The sequence below is a fragment of the Atractosteus spatula genome, chromosome 11, assembly GCF_055471065.1.
Source record: "Atractosteus spatula isolate fAtrSpa1 chromosome 11, fAtrSpa1.hap1, whole genome shotgun sequence".
Lineage (NCBI taxonomy): Eukaryota > Metazoa > Chordata > Actinopteri > Semionotiformes > Lepisosteidae > Atractosteus > Atractosteus spatula.
Window position 1 is genome coordinate 6,460,693 of NC_142716.1, and position 22,782 is coordinate 6,483,474.

Below are 22,782 nucleotides of genomic sequence, written 5' to 3' on the forward strand. Positions count from 1 at the left end.
TACCAACATTTAATTCAAAAGTCAAATCATAAAAATGTATAAACCAAATGTAGCCCAGTAACTGTGATTTAATTCTTATTTTAATGTTTGAATTTAAAAAATGGTTGGAAATGAAGTGTTACTAAGTGCTATCCATTCACAAGGTACATGTGCTTAGTCAGGCTATGGTTTGAATTGTGGTATATACTGGTTTGTTTTAAGGTAATAAAAGCTGAATTCTTATTTATTCAATATGCCTAACAAATATGAAGAAATATTATAGATTTCAGAGGTCTACGTAGAATATTGCCAGATTGAAGGGTTCAGATTAAACACAGGTTTGTATTTTGAAAGATTTTAAGTAGCTATAAAGCTCAGGCCCATTGATTTATAGAAAGGGAAATCATTCAATACACTGGTTATTTGGTTATTTGAAAATGTATTTTAATGAACTACTATTAACAATCAATAAATGCACATGTATACAATAATAAACTGTTGACATGTATTAACAAAAAACTGAATCTGTGCTTTCTACAATTACATTATTTGCCAATTTGTTCAATTTCTTTTTTTCCCAAAACACATTATATTATATGTTTATCCATCACCTTTTGATGCTGTGCTTACTCTTTTTCTTCCTCTGAAGTTGAGCAATATTAGATTTGATATGAATTCCCTTGTATGGTGTTAAATCAAGACCAATGTTTTCAGAATTAGTTTTAAAATTGTATCTTATAGGTTTATTTCGCAACCTCTTCCTATTACTAGGGGAATCCCTCAAAGGTTTATCCTGGGCCCTTCTCTTTTCTTTGTCTCTGTTGAAAATATTGCTCAGGCAATAGGCAATTCCATTACCTACTGTATCTCTGCACTGAGGACACCACCATCTTAGACTCAATTGATCCCATTTTATGATTGGTAATGACTGATCTAGAGTTTAATTTGAAAAAGAAAATCTGAAATACCTTAAACATTTAAATAAACATTTATTGTGTTCAATATCCTGTAAATAATTTGAACTTCTCCCTTAGTAATGACCACTTTTTACTAAACTACATTTTATATTTCTTAGTTCTACATATTCCTCCTGGTGTCCTCTAGTTCAAATGCCCTAGAACACTGCTTCTTCATGCAGTTATTTACAGAATATTTACAGAATATTGAAACTGCCATAGTATTTACTGTAGGCCAGGTACCTGCTATCACATTAATCATTGTGATTTGTACTCTGATTTATTGGGCTTCTCTATACAAAAAGAAAAATACTTTAGTAGTTTAAGTTAAATCACAGATATTTAACTGGCAATACGTCTTCCCATCCTACTAATTCATTGCCATTTTCTGTAATGTACTACAATTTAGCACTTATCAGATTGAACGTTCAATAACAACCTACAGTTGCCAGCCAATCATTTCAATTTGCTTTTAATAATAACTGTATGTGTCCATTCCAGCATAGTAGGCACCCAATGACCGATACTGCCAACAAGACACTTTTGTTTTTCATGTTTGAAGTGGTCTTTTGGCCCCCCTTCAGGGATCCTTGATCACTGCCTAACTCTTGTGGAAAACTGCACAGTCATCTTTCTACTTGGTTGCTTTAACTCGGTTTCCCCTGTACACAGTTATCGGAAAACATTTCATTCAGACAAAACACAAAAGCCAAACTAGGATGGCCACAGGCTATAATTGAACAAAACGAAAGACGATTAATTAAAGCAAAACCACAAGCACAATTAACAAATCCATTCATCACAAAATAAGCTAGTAATGTAAAATTATAGGACGACAATCGTATTCCTATGAATAGTGCAATTCTAACATTCTTCCAACTGTAACTTTCAAGGCCTTCCAACAGTCCTTCTTGAACCTCCATTACCAGGGTAATGTCTCTCCCACTATGTAAACCTGATAACTCAAACTTAATTCCTGGAGAGTCTTGATGACTTCTGACTTTTGTTCCAATCTGAGCAGCTGGGAAGACATTAACCTCATTATTTTCTGGGGCAGACATTTTTCTTAAGCTCGTTTTACTGTTGTTTACTCAAAATATTTGCTTCACTGAGGATACAGTCCAGCTACAGTACCACCAAAACACCTCAGACCTGGTTCTGATGTATTGTAGTCATGTGGCTAAAAAAGTAGACCAATTCCACAACCAACAGGTAAGACTAACAAATACCAGAAGACACTGGGATACTTCCCAGGAAATTAGTTTGAGACCCCTGTTAAACACAGGTGAGAAGGCCGTGACTCACTGAAAAACTAATTACTACATGATCCCCTCCCCACTCGGCACCTGAGAACTTTAAAGAGTTCAACTAAGAAATTGAAAGCAGGAAGATCATTGTTTTGTACAGTACCATAACTTTCAGTCTTTTGCTAATAAGATTCCAAATAGGAAACAGAAAAGCTGACGTTTTTGAAGATAACAAATATATCACTAAAATGTGCATGTCAATACATTTTGCCCGTGCTTGCGATAACAGATCCCATCTTAAAAGAGAGATCTTTGTTTCAAGCTATGTTGCATAATGTGTTTTGAAGTTTTGTGCACTAAATATTATTTGTACAGATTAACAATTGTAGAAAACCAAATTCTCATTTGAACTGAAATTAGTATTGAAATAAAATCTAACATGAATCTCATTTAAGGTTATATTCTTTATTCTTCATCTAAAAACCAAAGATAGAGGTGAAAAGGTGCACAATACGTCCATTTTACATCTACTGTAGCACACTCCAGCTAACCCAGACTTTACAAAACATTGTGCATGCAGTTTTAAAAAGTTTTCCATAAAATACAAACCTCATTTTAAGGTTTACTTCAAATCAAATGTTTCAGGGTGGCAAAGGATCTAATGCATTTATGGTTCCTTTAGCGCTAAGTCTGTTGTTCAGTTCATTGTAAAGAACTGCAAATCCTTACAAATCTTTTAAAATAAAATCTAATACTACAACAGAACTGAGGAATACATTTCAAAACCCGTGGATGGGAAAAACACAGGAGATTCTGTGTTTCAAAACACGTGTTCCAAATCTACAAAAAAATTCTGCAGAATCTGTTAAATCCCAATGCTGCTTTTACATTCCCCTGTAAGGAACCCTCCAGAATTCACCCAGACACAAATGAATGATGTAAAGAAAAAGACTGTACAACTAATGGACAGTCATCACCCCGCTGGTTGGACCTGACCTATACAGGCTATGTTAACCAAACAGTTCATTCAAAATGTGCATTAATTAGGTAAAAACAGAAATGTGAAACAGAGTGAATTATGTTCTTAATTCCCAGAGAGGGAATGTATCTTTACAAAAGCTGAGAAAATGTAAGATGGCTTCAGCTTCTGTTCTGAGGAAAATTGCACTACATAAATCGCAATTGCTTATAACATCAACTACCCATGAAAGGTAACCATCCATCTCTTATATTTTTCAAATCCCTTGATTAATCAAAATCAAACATTCTAAAATAAATGACCAAATAATGTGTTGAACCACAGCTTTGTTTTAATGCAGACCCTAAGAGAACACTTCCTGTTCTTTCAATTAACAGCAAATATTTTCATATATTATTCACCTGGACTGGGAAGAGCCTTGTGCTGCAAATACTGTACAAGATATTCTTAGAGGTATTCAGTTTCTCAGTCTGTGTTTTCAGATGTGACTGGTGTGCCTATTCAGAAGGAGAGGCCTTGACTACTCCTTCATAACGATGATTCCCAAGAGACTTCTCTCTATCAGTTTTCATGTGCACTTACTTTGTTTGAGGGTCAAACTGTGTTCCAAAAAAATCTATTTTACAAGCCTGAGTGGGGAATGAGATTCCCTGAAGTTACACATGGTTGTATTGATTTGCGGAAATTGAACTCATGGAAAGATATATGACTAGATTGCCTTCTGCTAGTGCAAAACAAGTGACCATAAACAGACATGTTTCCTTTTCCCCATTTCTGTATGTTTTATTAATTTATTGTATTATGTTATATTGTTTGAAAATTAAAATATTGTTTGTGACATTTTCAGCTTAAGCATTTAAGAATCTTATAATATATTATATTATATATCATATTGAGAGTAGTGTATGTAAAAGCAGCACTGGAACCTGTAATTGAAATGCATTTGGCAAATAAATTTACTTCTTGAGACTAAAAACACGGATCAAGACATATTACATAATTGTTTCACCTTTCCAAGATTAACACTGTATCCATTTAAAAAATGGTGCTGTACAACATTAAAATCTAAACTGCTACATTCAACATTTTAGTAAATTCAATATTATATACATACATTTTTGGGATTTAAGATCGATTTAAGTCCTCAGTCAGTAAGCACAGGCTATGCAGAAGCATAATGCAGTGGCATTAGTTAGGCAAATCTGTTACAAAATGACTCCTGTGATTTTTTTCAGTACAGGAAACTCTGAACTTATTTGAAACACCACGTCGTGAAAGTCAATATACTAATAAAACCTTCAGGATGACTCAAGTACGTACTTAGGGTGACATTACTTATGCAATGCATATACAGTACATATATTTATTTGATGAATTTATGGCGACAAAAAAAAACCAAGCTGTAATCAGAAGCGTTTAGAGACTCGAGATTTCTAACTATACTTGTTTCTGGGAAAATTCATTTTATGAAAATGTGCATCTTTGACTGAAGCAACACTTGTAGATCCATTGTCCATATAGGCATTTGAAAAAAAAAAAAGACTCCTCATCTTTCACAGTTCCTTGGACTCCCCATAGTCATTATATAGCACAGGGAGTACCTGCTCTTCACAGGCCTTTCTGATGTCACGACCCAGGTCAACCCAGTTCAAACCAAACGACTTTGTATCGGTGTAGCGGCAAGCCAGGTACTTCAGAGAGGCTCTTCGTAGGCCGATTTTTGGCTCCTGCAACAGGCCACTACACCAGCCACTGAGGTCATCTAACTGAGAGAGAATGAGACCAGCTTTCCTAAAATGGAAATGAAAAGGAAAAGACACATCATTGAAAATGTCAACTTTGTGCTCAAGCCTTTAGGCTCTCATTTAGAATTTGCTACAATTTTTCTACAGGCATCATATTGAAAATGTGGGAAAAATCTATTAACCAGCACATTCATTTAACATTTTTTCATTTGTGTTTATTTAAAAAAAAAAACAACGATCTCGCACTTTTACCATCAAAACATGTATGAAGATAAACTATAACATTGAAAACAATTGTGAATGTTAGAAAGTACAGGAAGGTTCAAATGAGAAAAAAACTAATGTACAGGCCCAACAAGCTCTTACAAGGTCCAGAAGTTTAGCTGTGGTTTTGCCCAACTTTCAAGAGTACAGTACATTATTTCTAACTTGTTCTTCCAAAACTTACGCATCTTAGTTTTTACCCTGAAACTTCACCAGAACCGGCAGCGTAAATGAGGAGTACTATACTGTAAGTCTCCACAAGACCCCTTCAATGGACCTCCAGCACAGTCCATTCATCCATTTTCTAATCACGTCTTCCAATTCAAGGTCATGGGGAAACCAGAGACTATCCCTGCAAGCCAGGGCAATGGGTACAAGCCAGGGTACTCTCTGGACACAACACCAGTCCATCACAGGGCAGACACAAACACAGACATGCTCACACCCAGGCTGATGTTCCCAGAAGCCGACTAACCTATTTTTGGACTGTGGGAGGAAACTAAAACACACAGAGGAAACCCATGCAAACACAGGCAAAACCTCCAAACTCCATGCAGGTAGCACCCTAGGTTGGGGATTGAACCCAGAGCCCCAGCACTGTGAGCCACCATGCCACCCTCCAGCAAAATTCTGAAGTGAAAAACAGATAAATTGACAAAATGATTTATAAAAATGAATCCAAGCCAAAACCAAGCCACTTAAGGAGAAGGATTACACTGATTTTTGTGTTTCGCTTTACATGTAAAATAGCCAATATTAGAAGAACAGTACACATACGTACAACACAATCTTCCTTGGTGAATTAAGTGCAGAGCTTATTAAAACTTTGGATATGTGTCATACAATAAAATGGTTTAAACAGTCAGGGTTTCATGCTTATATTTAAACAAAACAAACAAAACACAAAACAGCCCATTGTTTTGTGACACTGTCATCTGCTATAATTTTAGTCAACGTAAATTACCCTTTTCACATTAGCGATCTTTATAGCACAAACTTCCACTTTTCATCTTGCTCATGTGCTAGTTCCAATCATTTAACATAATCTATCGTCTAGCTGGGTGCACTGCCAGTTTCAGTTCACATCTTCTCAATTTAAAGCAACACAGTCTTATGTTCTAGCATGGAAATTATGCATGCAATATTTTACACCATATGCATTTGCTAAACTAGTGTTATTCTGAACAGATGCTCTCTCTGCTGAACTCTGTGGGCAGCAGATGCACATAACAGTTTGCAATGAATATTTAACAACTTTTCAAATTTGATTTAAAAATATTAAGACACAACCAAATTATATACAGATTCAAAACTGATTCTTAGAGATGCAGAATTACAGTAAATAGATGGGTTATTGTTGTACAGCAAAAGCTAATGAATATTCGGTATCTTCTTTAATAATAATATTTCTCAGAAACCAGTGGGTGTTAAAACATATTCATGTTTTAGCTCAATTCGAGGGGATACAATGTTTTGAAGTGACCTTAATTTTTTGGGTGAATACTGATGTTTTTTGTCCTTGATTATATTATTACAAATTATTCCTATGTAGTCTATATTCTATCTCTTTAAAGAGGGAACAACATGGCTAGAATTCCTGAAAGTATTCATTTACTTTGGCAATTCTTCATAAAACAAGATAATGGAATTTTAATGATGTCAGAAATCACCAGGCACATTTGAAGAAACCATAAATAAGTTGTTCTTGGCTTGCCCACTTTTATTTTTTTACATCTCTCCACCCCACCCTCCCCAACACCGTTACATATTCTTTTAAAAAATACTATGTGGCTGTAGTAGAGACACTGTCATTTATATTTTTCTTTTAATTATTTATGTTTCTAATATCTTGCCACATTTTGGTGGTTTTAGGAATTTGGATGTTTATTTGCTTAAAACAAAAACCTTTGCGGTTTGTTTTGTTTAAATTTTTTAAAAAGTACATTTAATGTTCCAAATAGCAACGGTTGTCACCATAAATCCGAACATGTATAGAAGTGGAAAATGACTCCTTTTTCCAGGGTACATTTTAAACCTTTCTTTGTCTCCACCGGGGCCTCTCTTTCCAGCTCTGTCAGCTTCACCATTCTGCTTCACTTCACTGTGAATCACTTCCCTTCGAAGGAAGACATTTTATTGAACTCTTGGATGTTTGCAGCCGATAAGTTATTCAGAAGATAATAATTTATAATAACTTCCATTTATAGAGGTCATTTCATTCCGGGGGACCTCAAATCACTTTACATACAGGAGGAGACCAGCTCCATCCGCTGCTGGGTGATGCGCCACTTGGGGGATGCGCAGTGCCTATTGTATGCCAGCAGTCCCACTACACGGTAGATCAAGTGGACTGAGGAATGACTTCACTAGCTGAATTTAAGGGGAAATTTGGGGAGGCCTTTTGACGCAAGCCCAGGGTGGAACTTAGCCAGGACACCAGAGTTAATACCTCTACTCTTTTGAAAAGTGCCATGGGATCATGAAAGACTGAATAGTCAGGACCTCAGTTTAATGTACCATCCAAAGAACAACATCTCCTACAGCACAGTGTCCTCTGTCGCCTTACTGGGTGGGGTATTGGACTGGAATTTCTGGTCACAGAGAATTTAAAATGGCACATAATGCATTGCTCGAAAAAGTGAAGTTTTAAAATTTGCATTTAGTTTCCATTAGAATGCTTAATTTTGAAACTGTCTTATAATTTACTCTAATGCATTACAATAATTAATGGATAAACTAATTAGTAGCCCAATAACTCCAACCAAAGCTTTGACGTAAATGTTTAAAAGACAAATGTGAGCAAAATTGAGGGGTTTACAACTGTATTTACAGTTTTTTAGGAAGTGACTTTATGCAGAATGAGTGTGAGTAGAAGAAGTGAGGTGGACCTTGGTTACTGCCATTCCTCCTAACTTTTTGCTAAAACTGCCATAAAAAAACCCTCAATTAATTGTAATATAAAACAAGAATATGGCTCCCATTCTAACTTATCTAGAAACAGTCTGAATTCAATGTTTAAGGAACACTGTATAACATTCCTATATATATTAGATATTGGCTACCATTATTAGACCTGGAGTTAGTCAAAGTCAAAATCATGAATCTCAAGCCCTTATTTTTGTAAGCAGTGAGACATAGGATAGTAAGAGCATACTTCACTACAGCCTGCAGACCTTAGATAGCTAAACACCGGGAAAAAAAATCAAAAGACTTTCCTAGAGTTGATTTTCCTCTTAGAAATCTGGAGCTTGGTTGTTTCCAATGACAAAATTGTTTATTTCCAAATCAGGTAATGAAAGCATTCAGTCCTGTTTTAACCAGTATGATTTCAACATTGACACTTAAATTATTGGATCTATGTGAACATTGATATCACAGCCTGCTCTTAAGTTATGTAAACTTAGAACCAGAGGAAATGAAATACTGTAGCTGTGGTACTATCCCACAAGGCCAGCTTCTAACATTTCTAAAATAACACAAGGCTAAATGCCTTTCATGGAAGCTAGTCCCATAATAATGCCAAAAATGAGACAAGAGAAGAGGTATTTAAAATAAAAAAGAGCTGGGACGTTTATGTCTGACCTTACTATCACGCAATATTGCCTGAAAACCTGCAGGAAATTTCTAAGGCTGAAGCCAGAAAGATCCAATGGTGAGATATGATATGTCAGAAAGGAAAGATTTCTTTTTTCCTTCAAAACAAGACTTTATACAAAACCAACTATTTTTATACTCTGCTGAGGCCATTAATGTTTGAATTGATGTTATATTTTATGACAAGGCTACTGGGTGGCAATTATTTTCTGTTTGAACTAGCTGATGAAAATGAAATCTAAATGCTAGATATAATTAATACTTGGAAAAACGTCATTAGAACATTACAGTACTTCAGACAAACCCTCAAATTTACATTGCAATGGACCTTTAATAAAGGAACACCCCTGCCTAATTTCATTACGTGGAACCAAATTATTAATGCTGCATGTCTTAAATTTTCTCTTAAATCTCATCAGCATTTTTTGCCTGAGAGGGATTGTATTAAACATTATTGTAGAAGACAGAGGCATTAAAGTCTGTATTTTTACTTATCTTCATGTAATCTTGCCTTTCTATGCAGCATTAGTATCACTTCTAAAAGACCCCCTATCTCACTTTAAATGTGGTCACATTGCAAGGAACTCCTACTGAAACTGTTGGGCAAGGATGACAGAACATGGTTTAAGGAAAGTGGCCCTAAGGGTGGATTTCTCATCTGCTCATAATTGTTTTGAAGGCTGTTCAAACATGTGGACAAAACATGTCCTCTATATATGATGAAATCTGCTCTGTGCTTCTATTTGTGAGGTAGTTTAGCAGTATCTGCATTTTGGTTCTAATTCACCTACTGACGCTGTGCAGGCTTCTGCTTCAGAGTATATATTTAACAAAAAACCCTCTAATGCTAAATACTGTAGCAATTTCTGGTAACAGTGTAACAATCAGCTGTCTTGAACCACTAATGGGAATGGAAACTGCTCCAGAAAACTGCACCTACAAATTTTGCCACCACTGAAAGCACCTTGTGCTGCTTCTATAAAATGTAAAAATGCTTCTGTAAAAAGCATCAACATTATTAGTGCCTGTGTTTTTATGTAGCTCACCAAACTTCCTATCTGCTGCATTATGGCAATTCTATTCTATGTTTTATTTTCAATATGTTCAGAAATGTCAGAATTCTCTAATATACAGTACACTAAATTTCCAAATGTCTTACATTTCCAGCTAAAAAAACCAAATAAAACATTTCTATTGTAACTAAAAAATGGTCTGTTTAGGGCTTTGTGCATGGTCGCATAACGACTAACTACTAGTCTGAATGGCTAACAGTCAGTGATGATGGACCCCACAGCCAAGATGAAAAGTTTTCCAGTTACAAGAGTTTCAAAAGGAACTGAAGTAAGAAAAAAAACTATGGGCTACAATTTGGTTAGAGTTTAAATGTGAAGAAAAGAGGTGCAATCAATTATTAATTTATAACCTCACAATTTAGTATTCTAAGCCCATGCTGATGAAACATTAAATATCAATCAGAATGGGTCAATCGTACTGACTGAAGCCCAATTAATTCCTTGCTATTTATGGTGGCCACTGCACATAAATCACTTATTCTAATGCTGGATTTTGTTTTTTAATGTTTTTTTAATGAAAGACATAGGAATGAAACAAATTCAACTCTTTTAACAATGACTTTCAAACAGATTAAAAATATACTCTTAATTTGTGCTGAGGTTGTAATTTATCTAAAATTTAATGTTTTAATCAGTTTCACTTGATTTTCCAAGGTTCTAGATACAAATATTTATATTTGATATTAAACATATGGGTATATTTAATAAACAATTAATTACAATTAACCATCATCACAGCTGTCTAGATCACTCAGTGTGGAAATGTTTTAGCATCTTCAAGCATTGTTTTGCAGTCAGCAAAATATTGTACAAGTAATTTTCAATAGTGTTGACTCAGTTGGACTACATTGGTTTCCCAGTTGTAATAATAACATTCGAGAACATCAATCTTTCCCTTCCTTTCAAACAAAAACAATGACTGAAAGATTAACTTTCTCTCAAAAGCAAAGGTCAGAGAAACAAATTTACTGTAGTCCTGTTACTTGAACCTTCATTTTTGCACAAACATACTACCGCTACTGCCACGAGCTACCGGGCCAAATAGTCTCCTCTCATTTGGAACCTTTCTTACACAGTACATGCTCTTCTTATTTTTTTTTGCCTTAGAGAATACACTGCAAGATAACCTCCACTTCCCTGTGAAACATGCCTTGTAAGACGTTAACAAGTGGGAGAATGGGAGAAGACATGAGTACCTGGGTCCCAGCTCATCTTCACAGCGCCAGGTGAACTCGCCGAAGCTCTCATAACGCTGGTTATAGTGGTAGAGAACACGGTGCAAGGTAGGAGTGCCCAGGTCCATCAAGGTATTGTAAGCTGTCTGCTGTTCCTTGCCACTAGTATACCCATTAAACAGGTTATAGATCTTGTCAGCTATCTCTAAAACAGGAAAGGAAAGCCAAAGGTCAAAGCACAACCCAGATATTTTAATTCCAACAACATCAAAACTGAAAATCTAATAAGTGTAATGAAGACTATACATTGGTGGTCTTGTGTATGTTGGTCTGAGCAGTGAAAAATAATACTGATAAGGACCTTACCTTTAGAATTGCTCCAAGGCAGATTAAATTGTAATCTGAAATCTGTTCTTCGGAGACAAATATTAGGGACTGTTGGGATCACAGAGAGTGATCACCAATCCCAGAAAATCTAAGTAAATCCTAATTCCTATGAATATGTACAGTATTCCCATTATTAGGAATCAATATATATATCCTATATTAAGTCCTATATTAAAATATTACGTCCATGAATATGTATGGAATTTCAGATCTTGGCATGTGGCATTGCCTTCTCAACTCAATTTAAATTACAAAGTGCCCTCACTGAATTAATTGCACATTATTAATTGTAAACTACTGCAGTAGCACATTACAACTCCTTTTTTATTTTGAAGCTCTTATCTTAACAATAGAATAACCCACAGGTATGTACAGTAAGTATTGGGAATGTTATTACCATAAAAGAAAATGACAAAGCAGTAAAAAGAAACTTCTTCTGTGTCCTCAAAACTACAACACAAACAGTACTATCAGTATTTCCAAAATAACCATGGTCATTTCAGAATACACATTCTCATTGTAGTTGCGTAGTCAGCTAAAAAAATACAACAAAGGACCTCACCTTGTGCTTTCACATCATCTACAGCTGGACAGGGGGTCTTTATTGTCACTTCACTGGGACTGGAGCGTCGGCCTGTGTTATCCACTGCCCATAGCCTGAACCTGGGGCACAGTACAACATGAACAAGATTTCTCCTAGACAGCATAACACCACTGCTGAAAAGAACCCAAGCATGCTTGGACAGCACTTGAAAAAATGCACATTTAGAAGGTCACATTAGGGTATTGTGGGACAGCATGCAATGTATTTTAATACACTGCCAGCTGCGCATTATTTTATAAATACAAAAACAAAGCATTTCTAAAAGAAAAGGCCTCTGTGTAACAAACGAGCTACATATTCATTTATCATTTTTACATTAAATTCAAATCTTGGCTTTTTTTTCTCAAATTCCACTTCCAGTATTTGATGGTGGCTTTCCATTTGCCAGAGGCTTCCTGTTTCATATCCATGGGTATCATCACTCAAAACAACGATTATGGACTCAAGACTTAATTTAAATCAAAACTCGACCCAATGGACCTCTTCAAGAGCAGCAGTGAAATAAAGATCCGGAGAACATGTGTAAACTACATCTAAGATAAAGATGGAGAACAGGAGGAATGTCTTTACACAAAGGCTTTTGGGGGTCTGAAATTATCCTGCTAGATTGCTGAAGCCAAAACACTGAATGTTTTCAAATTACATCAAAACAAGATCCATGGTTGAATCACCAAACTGGCTACATGGACTGAATCTGTTTCTCTTGTTCGTAACATTTCTTGTCTTGGTGTGTTCAAAATCAAGGCCTTATTTTCTGCAAATCAGTAACATACTGTGAATCATTCTAACTCGACTGAAGGTTTTATGCAGTGCAATTTTTGTAAAAGCAATGCACTCACAGAGCTCATCTTCCAGATTCACAAACATCTCTCTTCGTTAAATTCAAATCCATTTAGCTAACATCCATGGACTCAGAACAATAACATGGCTAATTCAGTTTGAAAATGCTAATTTGCAAAGTAAAAACACACAAAGATAAAAAAAACACTTGAAAAACACTCTTGCTAACATTGCACAATTGTGTTCTCTGAACATTCTCAAAGTGCCACAAATTTGACTCAGTTGTCAGCTCAGTAATTGCTGACAATTTGTATACTGCAATTCTCTTAACATGGCAGAAAGCCCAAGAAAATATTCTTACTCGCTCGGATCTTAAAAATGTGGAAAAAGGCAATTTTTAATTTTAATATTTTCCTACTTCATAACAAGATACAATCCAAGCTTGGCACAACTGCTAAGACTTTTTGTTATTAGATGTTGCTATTTAAAAGATAAGACCCAAGCCCAAGACTCAGTTTAATGTGTTTCAGATAAATCAAATTGAAAAAAGCCCTCCTAAAATGAGTATGACTTTAGTGTGCAAGGTGTGTCATACGCCTGCACTTAGAAAGTACATGAAAACAAAGATCTGTCACATGTTCATGAAGTTAAAGAGCAAAGAACTGGACATTCTGGTCAGTGGTGGTGCATTAGAATAGATCCAATTGAATAAGAAATTACAAGAATACTAAACAAAGAATTTGAAATCAAAATCTTGTGGAGACCTTTGCACAGTAGTGGATCAAAAGATGTTGATAACAATTATATACAAAGACATGTACAGTATTAGCGACATTGAAAATGCAACGAGTTTTGGAACCAACATCATTTGTTGTGGTTTTTTATAAATGTTTAATTTTATACAATGTACTGTATATAAACCAATTGCTTGGCACCAAAAGGCATCAGAACAATGGAATGCAGTGCTTTAAATCAGTGTTATGGACACATTAAATGTTCACACGGTGCATTTGTCAATATGGAGTTTTTTTTACTGTATGTTTGAGAGGAATAATAGCCACTACGTTATCCTCTGCTGCTCTAACCTGCAGTCCTCCATGATGTCACTTAAACACATTACACATTGCTGAGCACTTCTCTTCCTTACATTCATCCTTCTGCATCCTTCCTCCACTCCATCTACACCCTTGCAGCTACTCCTTGGTTAACTCCTCACTCTGCCCAGTCGTCCTAATGGTCTCGTTCTGTGGCCAGGTGTTTGGCCCTCAGGCAAGCAGGTTAAGCCAAAACATGTCATGCCTAAGCGTTTAACAAACATTCCTCAACACATTTTTCTTGCTGTGCATTGTTAGTGCTCGTAAAATGTTCTTTAGTCCCTACAGTTAAACTGGGAGATGGTAAAGAGAAGGTGTGCTGTTGTTTTGGAGGAAAATCAGAACATACTGTACTTTAAAGAATACAAGGCACATTCGAGAAGGAACATACTATACTTATGAGTGCAGGTTGATGGGTGAAGATTTTTTCAATGTGATAATGACTTTATTCTAAACTCAAACTCAAAGTCAACCTAAATTATTTATACTGTACTGTACATGGCAGGAGAACAACAGATTTTGAAAATATCTAGACATACACAGTGACAGAGAAGGAATTATGGGCACTATGTATCTTTACATTTTACCAATTAGTAGGATGAATGAGGGTGTTCAGTTCAGCCGTGAAAATATATCTATAAAAACAAAGTAACTGCACATTGCTTTTAATTGCTCTTTTATGTCTTAGCTATGCAATTATGACACAATCCAGAAATAATTTTCAACATGTAAAAAACAATACACCATTCTATTTCTGAACGCAACACTTCCACCAGTCATAATAATATCTCTCATGCACGCTATTTTTATGGAAACAACAATGTCTCTTGGTTTAAGAGTATCCACCATTCAAGGTTATAATCAAACTGATAAAGCTAATCTTGAATTATGTCTCCATCTAGTGGCCCTTATAATAAATAACTGCTATCTGTACTTTTCCACATTGAGAGGAGGCACGCCACTGCCTTATAACATTGAAATTTATGGATCTGAATAATTCTCTTGTCCGTGTCTCACAGTCCCATGGTGGCTTCACATTGTCTGTTATGAGCACTGCTGCATAAAATGAACCATGTTTCCTGTCCCCAAAGGGCTAAGAATTGTGTATGTTCAATGAAAACAGAAACAAAAGAATGACTGTGATAACAGAATTATCATAATATCATACCAAGTGTCATTGGAAGGCTATGAAGAGGGCAGAAACTCCCTGTTGTGGGCTAATTTGATTTGGGAAAACAGCAATATTTAGTGGCTAATCCAATAACATAACAGTTTTGCAATTTAACTGAACTCTAAATAATTAAAATAATAAACGTTGTAATTGGGATCAGTGTAATAACCTTTTCACGAGAGGATTCAACTACATCCCCTTTTTAATGTTGCTTCACGTCTCAAAAATGACAAGAAGAAAACACAGCAAACTCATATTTTATAATGTAGAACGGTCACCTGTGCGGATTATTAAAGTACTGAGAGGACTGTCCTGGAGACTCTTTGCATTACAGTCTTTTGTAGGTTTTGCTTAAGAAGTGTCTTTACATAATTCTGCGCTGCAAGGTTCTGAAAGCATGATGAACGACCTGCTGGGAAAAATGTTGGTCAATGCCAATATTATATAAAGAAATTGTGTGTGTGTGTGTGTGTGTGTGGTTCTCATAATGGGTGTAACCTGAGGATGGGAAAGGGTCTCAACAATACTGTACATCAAAAGCATTTTAGGGGCAACGTCTTAAACCCATTCCTTTTTTTCCTTCAGTCTAATCTTTCCAGTCTGGATTCTTAGTTTATGAACCTTCCACAAGATAAATGCCTTCACATGTGCAGGTTGGGATTTGTGGGATGGCTGCTTGGGTGCACCATGCCAGAGGAGACGGATGAAAGCCAAAGGATAACTGACAGCCAGTACAACAGAGACTCTACCATTCCCTGGGGTAACTATGTTTTCCCCCTTACTGGGTGCCTTATTTAAGCCTAGCCTTCATCTTTTTAGTCAAACAGACTTTTCGCACTTCAAAAACCCAGGTTTGCAGCAAACTGGGACCCTTTCTGATTCTGATACATAAGATATGATGTGTGTGTGTTCCAGAAATTAGTCGCAAAAAAAAGCCTTTAAAGTTCTAAACCATTCCGTGGACACCCTTTATGGTGATTACACAGGCTTGTTATATACATACAGTATAAATGTTATATACTGTACAGTGTATATATGTTAAAGCTCTTTACTCAAAAACAAATTAACACCTTTCTCACTTGTTATGTAAGTGGTCATGGTATCGATTAAGGTCTGTGCTATCGACTGAGTCATTCCTATGCATAAACATGTACAAACATCACTGTATAATTTTTTTTTTAACTGGATGACTGCCCTGCATGCCCTTCACTGACTTAGCATTACGTCACTATTCTTCACTGTCGACATCTTCTGAGTAAGTCCTGAGATGTCAGTGTCCTTTTAACTTATTTAAACCGTATCACTTAAACTTTACCTACCTCTTGTTTATTCTACAGATTACGTGAAAGACATGTTATACAGGAAAATATGAAAGAATATTCATACCTCACACCTTCTCACGACCACACACGGCATAAAATATTGAAAAGCAGACAAGCGTGTTAAGTCACTTCCTCTTATATTTTTAAATGACTTCCTCTTATATTTTTATATTTACAAATAAAAAAAAAATCAAATGATGTTTGGTAGCACATCAGTGCTTATTACCATTACCAAGACTACCACCTGTTGTCTGATATGTAAAACTACAGCACATACTATATTGTTTTCTTGAACTATATTCAAGTATACAGTATCTGTTCACAGTACTGCCACAACTCACTACTGTGTTTACCATCATTACAGCACTCCTCTATCATCATCACACCTTTAATTTGCTACTTTTTTACAAAGATTCCCATAAGTTACAAGTCATCTTTTCACATTCATATCCCACACTCCAAGTCCTATGTAAATCCCTTATGATGGCTATTTCCAGCCTAGCTCTTTAAGCAAACGACCTATTGGCATTGTCAAAAAAATCTGCTTAGCATGCAGTAAGACACTGCATGACTGCAGTACAGTATGACATATCCATGCTTACTGTATATCAGTGTATATTATGTCTGTGCTATGCTGGAGGTAACCACAGAATCAGCATCCTTCATTTTCTGTATTATTCATTGTGTATTTGTTAGACTGTGTTTTCCCTGGCTGAATATAAACCACATGAATATTGTAGTTAAGGGTACTGAAATACTGTATGTGATTCTATTCTCTTTTGTGTATTCTAACAGACATTTGGATTGTGTCACATCTTGCTTTCAAAATTGATTCTCACTATGCAAACTGCCGAGGATGGGACATACAGACACAAACATAGAAGTAAGTAATTTACATTTAAAATCTTTATCATTTTACATTCAGGTTACATTCTGGACAGATACTTTTAAACAAAGTGCAATTTGCCTATATTTAAGCATAATTAAAATCACATCTCAAACATGTCTTTCACCAACTCTTTTGAATATATGAAGTCTAAAACATTATGCTGCATGGCCTCCTCTTGTTTGTAACCATTCTGGTCCCTGAATTGCATTAATATATTGATCTTTCAGTTCCTATATCTGTTATTGGCATTAGCTACTCTTTAGGCACTCTTAAACATTGCTGACATACTGCAGGAAACTATTTCACAGCTATTTTGAACACATTTAATATACCTCAATATAAGGGTTTATTTTTCATGAAGAAAAACACATATAAACAGAGAAACTCAACTCTTATCGTATATAGGGAGTCCTACAGACACTATCCTAAAATGGCAGTGACAACATTTCACATCAAGATTGTGACTCATAACCTAGCACAAAATATCCAATAATGTGCAGCAGTTTGTTTTTGGTGACGTACATGTACGTGTTGTCTGGCTCCAGGCAGCGGACTATCATGCTGATAGCAGAAGTGAGAAGGTCAGGAATGTCTCCCAGCATCACACATGGAGACTTGGCCCCAGACAGAATATCATCCACGAAACTCAGCATAGTCTCTGAAACGAAACAAACACATTATAGTAACAATTCAAATTTTTGTTGCAAATGACATTTTGTAAATCTTAATACTCACATATGCATTAATCAAACTTTTATATAAAGGAACAATCTGACTTGTTATATAAACAAGTAATGTATTTATTACTCATACATAGTTAATATTCTTTTTATACAGATCCAGACACCTAAAATGCACATCACAATTCAAGCTAGTGGAAAATGCACTGCGATATACACAACATGTTCAACATGCTTTATTCAGCTCTTTACTGCTCAAAGAAGATTGATGAGTGGTACTTGTGTTACGTTTAGTTTTTTATTCTATTTCTGTCTTTGAAGTACTGTACTGTAACATTTATTCACTAGAAGCCTACTTCTTTAAATTCACTTACTGTAATATGGAATTGTGTAACTAAAGTTAAATTTTACTAGCTGAAAATGAAAATAACTAAAATATAATAACATTTCTGAATGTTATTAACAATTATAATTCATTATTTTTTTATATTGACATAATAGATTTACAGGTATATTATATAATTATAGTTGGATGTTTATTTTAACTACATTTCCCATGAACACTTGCAAGGTTCAAATTAAAAACACTAAACCACATATGACCGAACAAATCTAAGTATAAGTGCTTATAAAACACCAAGTCTGGGCGGGACCTGCAAGATCCAAGGATGCAGAACCGTGGATTTCTGGGAGGTGTCGTTTTTACTCGCAATGGAAAGACTTTTTAGTGTTTCACAATTCATTTTTGAAAAAATAAGAAATACCTTGGCTTTATCCAGGCCGTGTTACAATGGAATTATTTGTTTCTTCTGATTGATTAACGTCTTAATTTTATATCTGTTCAATATGAAAAGTGTTTTTTTTGCACATTTTAGAATTCAATTACTGTATATGAATTAGTTTTATTTAATTTGAAATAAAATATCACTGTTGTCAGCTACTGTAGGTTACTCTCATGTCAACTATGTTACTTATGTGTCTGAAAGAAATTTTATTTTTATTATATCTATTTTGTTTCATTTTGTATTATTTTATTAATAATTTTACTATTATTATTAAAAGAGGAATATTATCTAATTTGCTAAAATTGATTAAACGTTTCATTTCAAATGTGACTTTTGTGGGACAAAGGTAGTAAAAGAATGCTTTTTATTTTATTTAATCTTTAATAGATGTTTAATCTAAGTTTCTGTTTAGAAAGGACTTATGAATTGATGTTTACTAAAGTGAGATACTGTATAGTTAATATGCAAGAATTGTTTTTAGTGACCCAAACACATTTCTAAATTATGTGCTATACTTTATGTGTAACAAAGTTGACAATATATATAAATAATATGTATGGTTTTCATTAATGATTCATGATATAGCGCTTATAAAACTTTTAATTTTACTATCATTGTTACAGTACATTGAGATAAATCACGTTTGGAATTGTCACTGTGGTAACAAACTACTGTAGCTCGACCAATTTTTTGTCATTATTACAGTATATTATCAGCACATGAAAGCACTAAAGTTTAGAAACATTTAATTTTGATTCACCATAGTACCGATGTTTCTGTTGGCCACACACTGCCACTCTAAAGGAACACTCAATCCCAATTTCAATTTTTCCACTGGTACACTTTGTAAAAAATTATTAAATCTGACCACACGCCTCTCTCAGAAGCCAAAAATAATTTAAAAAATCATTTTAACCACCCCACTCATGATCAAAAAAAGCCGACATTCTAAATACTCTATTGAGGTTTCAATTAAGTATTCTGGATTTTAATTATGAATTTTTGGATTTTTAACATGGTATTTATTAGTTTTACATGTTAAAACAATCTATTTTTTATTTTTAAAATAACTAAAAATAACTTTTATTTTACATGCACACCTCACTTTGACTGACAATACACCAGTGTGCAACAGCGTGATGGTTGGGATATTTAAGTCTTCACTGCACCAACTGGCAGTGTTAATGCTGTAGTACAGTCCTTCCTTTAGACAATCAGTAAGGAAATAAGAATGAGATGCCACACGTCACCTTTATAGATTTACAAACACCTAGTGCATTCTAGATGGCTGTATGTTACAGGTTATAACAGATTTATAAATGGTTTTTGCAGCACCAAATGTAAAGTATTACTCTGATATAATGTCCCAGCAGATTTTTTTCAAATACCGCTGAAATTGAATTCTAACATCCTATATCTAATGTTTCATGAATTAAACTTCAACTGCAAAAAGTATGGTGAATACTTATAACCCAAATGATAGCTTCAATGTCTGAAGAGTAGAATGGGTGAAGGCTTCTGGATTGTAAGATGAAGTTTTACTATTTATCCTGAAAAGAAAAGCATTTCTTTGGAAAGTATTTCTTTCTCAGTCCTTCGGATTGAGAATGAATACACTGATTGCTAAATTGTACTGTAGATATAAACATTAAAACTGATTTGTACAGTAACCAAGTTGTCAATGCAGTGTTTTCCTTTCCTTCAACGATTCCTGAAGTAATGGAACAAAATCTCACCCTGACAGACACATCGAACACAGTGCATGAGATAGCACTCTGGCAGCTCATTTGCTTTCCATCTTGTTTTACAAGTTCACAATGATTTTTTTTTACATTAACATATTTCCAGGAATTAAATCAGCTTGCTTTTCATGACGTAATTGTAAACTACAAAACAAGCAAAAACAAAGAAGTTAAATATGGATGCAAATGTCTATAGATGAAACTGTAGAACACAAAACCGCATGACTGTGAAAAACTACTGGTATGAAAGCTGAATAATGCGTTCCCAAGTTAACTTAAATTACAGTAGATTGTTATGGCTTGTCTTTATTTGCATATCACTTACATACCTTTCTGCTGATTCAGTTTAGACAATTACTTGACAAACTAACCATTTACAGCATACCATTAAAAACAGTTCACTGAGCATGCAAAAGCTTCTTCTGGGGTTGTTTCAGTAAAATGCTTACAAGTATAAATGGACATACAGTACTGTATGTTTAAGATGCTTTGGGTGAAAGACTGAGATGACTTAATAAATATAAGACAAGATGAATGGGAAGGAATATTAGTTTTGCATCTCAGTGTCTTCCTTTTTATTACCTTTTATGTTACCTTATGAAATTAGGTTACTCAAACAAAGGCAGAAGGTGATTTTGTATAGTATGGAAATCAAAACTATAAGAAAAGGGAACAAGAAAATAACTAAAACATAAAATATTATAAGAAATTCAGCTGACTTGAAAGGACTTTAAGCCCATAAAACACAAGCTGTTACACTGATAAAATTGTACTCTACCCAAAGTATTTTGGTAGCATTGTGCAAATGTTGTACACATGTGAAGGTTGACACATTTCCAGGTATGATTTCTGAGATGTTTAAACATCTGTCTATTTTTACATTATGTGTTTACTTTTTAAGATAAATTACTTGGAGACCATATACATTTTCATATTTGTCTTGATGTTTTCTTAATGTTATTAGGGCGTGATTGTATTTGCTGTGCTATGACATAAACAGATGATGTATAATTCCAATACAATGTGATGTTACAATGTTGGATCATTTGTAACAAGCATACCAGTGTCAAAATATCATGTCAGCTTCAAAGAAGAGAAGCAATTCTAGAATGCAACTGTGACAGCAATGCTGCCACTGCAAGTCATCAAACAACCTCCCTGCTATAAAAACATACCAAGCCAAACCATTTTGTGCTAGAGTGTTAACACCATGGTTATGGGGAGTTGAATATAATTATTTTTTAAAGCCCCTTTTTCCAACTAAATGAAATGAAGGCCTATGAAAAAAAATACTGTAGGTCTGATGGTTGTCCAGATCTAGATACATGTGGTATTTGTAAATACCACCTTTACTTTTTTATTAAACACCAGAAAATTTGTGAGTGTTTAAAGATTGTAGTGAGTGTGACTAATAGTATGTCATTAAAGAGCCAATATATTTAGGGACTAAATTTATTTTAAAATAAATTTCCATTTACTGTATGTCATATTACATCAATACAATTGCTTATATTGGTCTTATAGGGCTTAGTACCCCTTTAAACCACTTCTATAAAATATTTGTTTATCTGCATTACACCTCAGAGGCTATTTTACTGTTGTACATGTGAATACATAAGGATGAGGTTAATAAGAAAAAAATGTTTTGGCAGTGCTAGTCGGACTGAAATATACATGGATGTTAAACTGCTTTTAACAGTTTTACTGCATTAAGCAGTTGTGAAGATTACAGTCTTCCAAGAGGAGAATTCCACTTCAATAAATTAGCACATTGTCCTCATGATTCCAAGAGCAGACATTTTAACAGCGAAAACTGTAATATTCTTGTTTTACGTAAGGTGAAATAAAGATAGATCTTAGACTTGATGTACCACATACTATGAATTAGACTACTATAGAAACTCTAAATTATAATAAGAAAGTAGTAATACAATACTTTTAGTATTGCAAAAAAAAAAACAACCTGCTAACCTACAGTATACTCATATTCATTTTCAAGTTTTGCTAAAAAAAAATCTAGCAGGACCTGTGCTGTCACCTGAAGAGCTGATTTGAATGAGTACACATTGAATTGAATTCAACAATAAGATGTTGAGACGGTTTTGCCAACAAATACTACTTAATTGTTAACTCTGCATGCAGATCATGTTCAAACATCTCTGGGGTGAAATGTCTGCTGTACAACCTGTACTTATTTGATACAATGTCATGCTGAATCTCGTTGAAAAACTTAAACATCAGTGCCTACATTTCCTTTAGCTGAATATCCTCTGGAAACAGAAACAGTTTGACTTTCTGCTGATACGATCCTCTGTT

The 22,782-nt window shown here is 34.7% G+C and overlaps 1 protein-coding gene across 1 annotated transcript in view; it reads right to left on the reverse strand.

Annotated features, from left to right (window-relative positions):
* Positions 1-2,631: 2,631 nt before the first annotated feature.
* The window catches only part of astn1 (astrotactin 1), a 251,224-nt gene continuing 231,073 nt past the window's right edge, over positions 2,632-22,782 (reverse strand). The window contains exons 20-23 of the mRNA XM_088927324.1: positions 17,782-17,917; positions 11,962-12,062; positions 11,034-11,217; positions 2,632-4,952 (exon numbers count right to left, since the gene is read on the reverse strand). Of these exons, the coding sequence (XP_088783450.1) occupies positions 4,715-4,952; positions 11,034-11,217; positions 11,962-12,062; positions 17,782-17,917 (659 nt within the window). The 3' untranslated portion in view covers positions 2,632-4,714. The remainder of the gene's footprint in view (positions 4,953-11,033; positions 11,218-11,961; positions 12,063-17,781; positions 17,918-22,782) is intronic.